The sequence below is a fragment of the Myotis davidii genome, unplaced genomic scaffold (assembly GCF_000327345.1).
Source record: "Myotis davidii unplaced genomic scaffold, ASM32734v1 scaffold267, whole genome shotgun sequence".
NCBI classification, from domain to species: domain Eukaryota; kingdom Metazoa; phylum Chordata; class Mammalia; order Chiroptera; family Vespertilionidae; genus Myotis; species Myotis davidii.
The window spans coordinates 769,673-776,956 of NW_006297747.1; the positions used below are offsets into that span (position 1 = coordinate 769,673).

Genomic DNA, 7,284 nt, shown 5'->3' on the forward strand with positions numbered 1-7,284 from the left:
TAACCGAGTCTCGGAGCGCTCCCTGGAGGTCAATTTGTGCATACTAATTTCTAAACCAAAATTTGAAATAAATTCCCGCCTTTTTATGTGTTTTTTTTTTTTTTTTAAATCTGGAGGGCTTTTTGAACCGTTTGTTTTTCTTGTTTGTGTTATTCTTTTCCAGTCACAGGCCATCTTTTGGAGGGGGACCTTAAAATGAGCATTTAAAAAGACGCCATTAGAAGGTTATCTTAGACAAACATTTTAAAATTCTGGTTTTTAAGAGCTTGGGTTTTTGGATTTTTTTGGTCAGTTTTGTAGGAGGAAAGCAAAGACTTAGGCTGATTGAGACACGTTTATTTCATGACATTCTGGTATGTCAGTGTCACAGTTTGGAATATCTCAGATTGGCTCCAGCAAATGGATATTTTGTTTGAGAACAGTTTGGGGGTTTTGTTCGGTGGGTTTCTATAGGTGGTTTTGCTGGTAAGAATCTATCTAGCCGAAACCGGTTTGGCTCAGTGGATAGAGCATCGGCCTGTGGACTGAAAGGTCCCAGGTTCGATTCCGGTCAAGGGCATGTACCTGAGTTGCGGGCACATCCCCAGTAGGAGATGTGCAAGAGGCAGCTGATCGATGTTTCTCTCTCATTGATGTTTCTAACTCTCTATCGCTCTCCCTTCCTCTCTGTAAAAAATCAATAAAATATATTTAAAAAAAAAAAAAGAATCTATCTTGTTACCAGACTTCAAATCCTAATAGAATGTAGTTCAAAGTAGTGATTGATGTAAGGGACAGTGCTTTGTAAGACTTAGAATATTGAGCTTGGAGCTGTTACTACTAATTATTGGTATAATTCAGAAGTACTTCTTTTGAAGTTATGTTGTTTAACTTCAGTTTTAAAAGATCGATCTCATGTGCTTTCTGGACTACCCAATAGAAATGAAAGGAAGATGTAATAGATACATGTACATTTAATTGAAAATCTTAGCCTGGGCTTTCAAGAATTGAAAATCTTATAACTTAAGCAGTGCCTGGAAAATAGTAGTGCTAGGTCTGTATTTGTTCAATAAATAAACGACTGCTGGGCCAGAATGGCTCAGTGGTTGAGCGATGACCTATGAACCAGGAGGTCACGTTGGATTCCTGGTCAGGGCACATGCCCGGGTTGCTGATGGGGTTGCAAATGGGGTTGCAGATGGATCGGTACCAGAGGCAGCCAGTCAATGACTCTCATCATTGAGTCTCAGTCTGTCTGTCTCTCTCCCTTTCCCTTCCTCTCTGAAATAAATATATATATTTAAAAAAATAAATAAGCCAAAAAAGACTGACCTTATTGTTTCTGATGTCTTCTTTTGTGGATTTGAAGAAAACCACTTGACTCTTCCATTAAAAAAAACCAGAAATTTACATTTGAAGTAAAGCATATCACTTACCTGTTTTTCTCCAGTCGCTCTGAAAAAGAAAGTAACGCTCAAACTATTTCAGTAAAGATTTGGCTGAAAATGAAATGTTTTCCATTTAAATGAGCGCACTTAAAAAAAAAAAAACAGGTCTTCTATAGAACCCTATCCTGGTATGCAAACATTCCTTTTTTTTTTTTTTTTAAATTTTATTTCTTTCAGAGAGGAAGGGAGAGAGAGCTAGACATGTCAAGGATGAGAGAAAAGTCATAGATTGGCTGCCTCCTGCACCCCCGCTACTGGGGATCTAGCCTGCAACCGGCACGTGCCCTTGACTGGAATCGAACCCAGGACACTTCAGTCTGCTGGCTGACACTATCCATTGAGCCAAACCGGCCAAGGCCAAACATTCTTTTTTGTTAATTCTTAACCGAGGGCCAAACATTCTTTTTTGTTGTTAATTCTCAACGGCGGATATTTTGTTGATTTTTAGAGAATTAAAGGGAGGGAGTCTGGAAAAGAGTTGGGGGTTAGCAGCATCGGGGTGAGGTCGTCAGAGGGACATATTGTTTGCCTCCTGCAAGAGCCCATACAACCTGCAAACCAGGTATATGCCCATGTCCAGGAATCAAACTTGAGACCCTTATGTCCACGGGCTGATGCTCTTAACTACTGAGCAACACTGGCCGGGGCACAAACATTCTTTTTTAAAAAATTATATTTTATTTATTTTTTACAGAGAGGAAGGGAGAGGGATAGAGAGTTAGAAACATCAATGAGAGAGAAACATCGATCAGCTGCCTCCTGCACAGTCCCGACTGGGGATGTGCCCGCAGCCAAGGTACATGCCCTTGACCGGAATCAAACCTGGGACCCTTCAGTCCGCAGGCCAACGCTCTATCCACTGAGCCAAAGCAGCTAGGGTGAGCATAATATTCTTGAATGATCTTGCTCTGGTCAGGATTACGAATTCTTACCAGGAAATATTTGAAGACATGAAACAAAACATTAAAAAGTATGCTATGTGCCCTGGCCAGTTTGGCGCAGTGGATAGAGCATCAGCTCTCTGACTGAAGCATCCCATATTCGATTCCAGTCAAGGTTATGTATCTCTGTTGCAGGCTCAAATCCCCCAGGTGGGAGGCAATGATGTTTCTCTCTCTCTGTCTCTTCTCCTCCTTTCCACTCTCTAAAAATCTATGGGGAAAAACCCACCGGTGAGGATTAACAACAAAAGTATGCTAATGGTAGTACATATTAATTAAATCATAAATTCGCCATCAGACTCTACAATAAGGTGTTAAGTGTACAGGCTTCTGGGTTATAGATTTAAATTCTAGGTCAGCTGCTTATTTAGATGACTTTTAATGAACATTGGCCATTAGATACTCAGTTTTCATTTGGAAAATAGAAATAATCTAATAGCTACTTAATTAGGTTAAGGCTTACAGTAGGTTGCATTTCTGAAAGTATCTAGTGCTCAGCAATTTATACTACTACTACTACTACTACTACTACTACTACTAGAGACCCAGTGCATGGATTCGTACACTGGTGGGGTCCCTCGGCCTGGCCTGTGGGGGATCAGGCCAAAACCGGCTGACATCCCCTGGAGGGTCCTGGATTGGAAGAGGGCGCAGGCCAGGCTGAGGGACCCCACCGGTGCATGATTGGGGCCGGGGAGGGACCACGGGAGGGTTCCAGGGCATGTCCGGCTTGTCTCCCCCAGCCCTAATTGGCTGGACTCCAGCAGCAAGCTAACCTACCTGTCGGAGCATCTGCCCCTGGTTGTCAGTGCGCATCATAGTGACTGGTCGAGCGAACGGTTGGACACTTTGCATATTAGGCTTTTATTATATAGGATAATGTGATTTCTACATTTTTTTGTTTCTATTTAATGCCAGAACAATACAGTGTTACCATAATACATTTTTCAGAAGTGGGTGTGAAAGTGATGTATACATAGTCTATTCAAGTGTTACTATACAGCATATTATGCAGAATGCCTGAGTTACCCATGCAAAAGTGTACTTAAGTTTTCTCTGGTAAAATGGGAATATTAGTATCCATCTCATAGGATTTTTTTTTTAAAAATATCTTTATTGATTTCAGAGAGGAAGGAAGAGGTAGAGATAGAAACATCAATGATGAGAGAGGATCATTGATTGGCTGCCTCCTGCACGCCCCCACCAGGGATCCAGTCCGAAACCCGGGCATGTACCCTTGGCCAGAGTCGAATCTGGGACCCTTCAGTCTGCGGGCCGACGTTTCATCCACTGAGCCAAACTGGCTAGGGCTCATAGGATTTTTATTGTTCATTAATTTTGTACATACAAGGTACTTAGAAAACAGCTTGGTATATAAGTATTCACTAAAATCTGTTTCATATCAATAATTATTATACTTCAGCATCTTTACTAATGGTAGTGATATTTTTTTTAAAACATTTTATTGATTTTTTACAGAGAGGAAGTGAGAGGGATAGAGAGTTAGAAACATCGATGAGAGAGAAACATCGATTCAGCTGCCTGTACCGCAACCAAGGTACATGCCCTTGACCGGAATCGAACCTGGGACCCTTGAGTCTGCAGGCCGACGCTCCATCCACTGAGCCAAACCGGTCAGGGCACTAATGGTAGTGATTTTAAAATAAGTAACTCTTAGGTGATACTATACAACTGTTGGATTTTATTTTATTATTTTATTGATTTCAGAGAGGAAGGGAGATAGAAACATCAGTGATGAGAGAGAATCATTGATTGGTTGCCTCCTGCACGCCCCCTACTGGGGATTGAGCCTGCAACCTGGGCATGTGCCCTTAACCAGAATCGACCCCCTCAGTCCGCAGGCGGACGCTCTATCAACTGAGCCAAACCGGCTAGGGCTTATTTTATTATTTAAAAAAAATATATTAAATTGATTGGGGTGACATTGGTCAACATGAACATACAGGTTTCAGGTATGGGTTTCTATGTTAGAAGATCTGTGTATTACACTCTGTGCCCACTACCCAAAATCACATCTCCTGTCACCTTATATTAGGACACCCTTCTCCTCCCATCCCAACTGTTGGATTTTAAAGTTGAAAAGGATATTAGAGATCACCTGGTAGTTGGGAAGAAACTGGAGAACAGTGTCTGGCACTTACTAGGTACCGAGTATTTTTGACTGAATGAAACTAAGAGATTAACATGATTTAATTAAAAGTAACAAAGCTTTCTGAAGACAGGAATCAGTACAACTAATGGTTTCTTCCTCACTGAAACTGCTGGCTTGATAATTATGTAAACCACACTACCTATCTACCAATTTTTATTCTTATTAAAGTTGACATTTCATAAAATGACATTACTTTTCTGAAATTTTCCTACAAATTAAAAATAAAAATCAAGCCCGGACCGGTTTGGCTCAGAGGATAGAGCGTCGGCCTGCGGACTCAAGGGTCTCAGGTTCGACTCTGGTCAAGGGCATGTACCTTGGTTGCGGGCACATACCCAGTAGGGAGTGTGCAGGAGGCAGCTGATCGATGTTTCTCTCTCATTGATGTTTCTAACTCTCTATCCCTCTTCCTCTCTGAAAAAAAAAAAAAAATCTTAAAAATAAATAAATAAAAATCAAGCAGCCTGTTATGAACCCCTGCTCAATTTAACTTACCTTATTTTAATGTATTTAATGTATCTGATACTTCTTTGTACAGCTGTCGTTTTTTCATTATTTTAAGAAAATATGAGGGAGTTGGTTTCCTGCTTCAATTTGATAAGCCTTTATTTTTTTTAACAAATGCAATTTTGGGGGGCGGGAGCAGGTGGAAAGAGTTCAATGTGGGGGGAGACATATGTAACATTTGCAACAATAAAGATTTTTTTTAATGGATTTTTAAAAATATGCGACTTTTTTTTCTCCCCAGGTGACACTTTCATACATTCAACAAAATATCAAGTGCCTGTTCCTGTGTCTGGCACTTTTTCTTTTTCTTTTTTTTCTAATGTATTTTTAGTGATTTCAAAGAGGAAGGGAGTGGGGGGAGAGAGAAAGAGAGAGAAACATCAAGGATGAGAGAGGATCATTGATCAACTGCCTCCTGCACTCTCCCTACTGAGGATTGAGACCACAACCCAGGATGTGTCTTTGACCAGAATCAAACCTGGGGTCATTCAGTCCACTCTATCCACTGACCCAAACTGGCTAGGGCTCAGGCACTCTTTATTTTAGATATTTGGGAGAAAAATATAACAAGACTCTTGCTTTCTGCTATGTTAATAAATGCTGCATCCCAAAATCACCTGATACTCATTGAAATACAGATTCTCAGGCCCAAGATTAGGACTCATACTGGGGTAAGACTTTTAAAAATATATTTTTATTTATTACAGAGAGTGAGAGAGAGATAGAGACATCATTGATGAGAAAGAACCATTGATTGGCTGCCTCTTGCATGCCCCACACTGCAGATTGAGCCCGTAAAACATCCTGGATGTTTTGTTGATAGTAGAGTTTGAACATTCTTATGGTGGGAGGGATTATCTACAAGTAATCTGTACCTGATTGTTTTTCTTTAAGGTATTTATATTATACAGTGGAGTTTTTCTTTCTAGTCTATCCACACATTTTGGAAAATTCAAGTAGATCATCAACACGGGATTAGGTCTGTTTGATTAAAAGTCTTTTATCTAAAGAGACTTCAGGGCTTTGATAGATAGAACTCTGAGGCTCTAGGCAACTATTATGATACCAAGGTGTGGGTTGCTTTAAGATAAGTGCAGTACGTACAGGGGTGGGCAACAGTAGGTTTAAAATTGTAATACAAATAATTCAATAAGTAATAAATAATACAAGAATAAACTTTCGCATACTCACAACTATAAACCTACTGTTGCCCACCCTTGTATATTAAAGCTTTCTGAAAGTACCCTCACTAACTTATCGCAGCCAGGTTTTTATTATTTACCTTAAATTGATATCATTGCTCTTATTAGCAGCTCTCTTTAAATAATGTCTTATAATCTTATCTTCAGATTTTTATTTGATTAAAGTATTCAAGTTTTTATTTGGTTAAAAAAGCAGAAATTCTAATCCATGGCCAAATAATGTGATCCTTCCCACCCCCACCCCCCACATCATTGGAAAGTAAACAGTTTATACACTTTATGATTTTTGCCCTTTTGCATAAAATATTTCATGTGTTAACTGTTCTGCTTAAATATCAGGGCCTACAGTGACTTTGACATTTGTGGCCATTTAAATAGCCATTGGAAGTTTACATAGTTTTCCCAGTAGATACTGCCATCCTTAAATTATTCCTAAAAATTCTTTTGTAATTTCTCTCAAACCTTGTTCCATGTTCTTTCAACTATAGTAGTGTTCCCCTTATCCATGGTTTCAGTTACCCTTGGTTACCCTTGATTAGCCAGTCTAAAAATATTACATGAAAATTCTAGAAATAAACAGTTCACACAGAAGTTTTAAATTTTGCACGGTTTTGAGTAGCATACTGACTGAAATCTTGCAGTATTTAGCTCTGTCCCACCCAGGACAGGAATCATCCCTTTGTCCAATGTATCCACACTATCTACACTAATAAAAGAGAAACATGGTAATTGGCGTATGACCGCTACCCTTCCCATTGGCTAATCAGCGAGATATGCAAATTAACTGGCAGCCAAGATGGCGGCCAGCAGCCAGGCAGCTGATGCGAACAGGGAGGCTTGTTTGCTTCAGTGATGGAGGACTCCAACGTTCCCCGCCTGACTTGCCGGCCTCTCAGCTGCAACTCTAAGTAACTATATGGGCTTCAGCCAGCCGGACCGCAACATTGTATCAAATACAGATGGTAAACAAAGGCCAGAAACCTGTTTTCAGCAGCCGAGGCCTCAGAGCTAAAGCTGGCCCAGAATTAAAAAAA

At 40.1% G+C, this 7,284-nt stretch overlaps 1 protein-coding gene across 1 annotated transcript in view; it reads left to right on the forward strand.

Moving 5' to 3' along the window:
- The window catches only part of TMPO (thymopoietin), an 18,086-nt gene that overhangs the window by 933 nt on the left and 9,869 nt on the right, over positions 1-7,284 (forward strand). Inside the window, exon 2 of the mRNA XM_015570222.1 lies at positions 5,585-5,719. Coding sequence (XP_015425708.1) covers positions 5,585-5,719 — 135 coding nt within the window. The remainder of the gene's footprint in view (positions 1-5,584; positions 5,720-7,284) is intronic.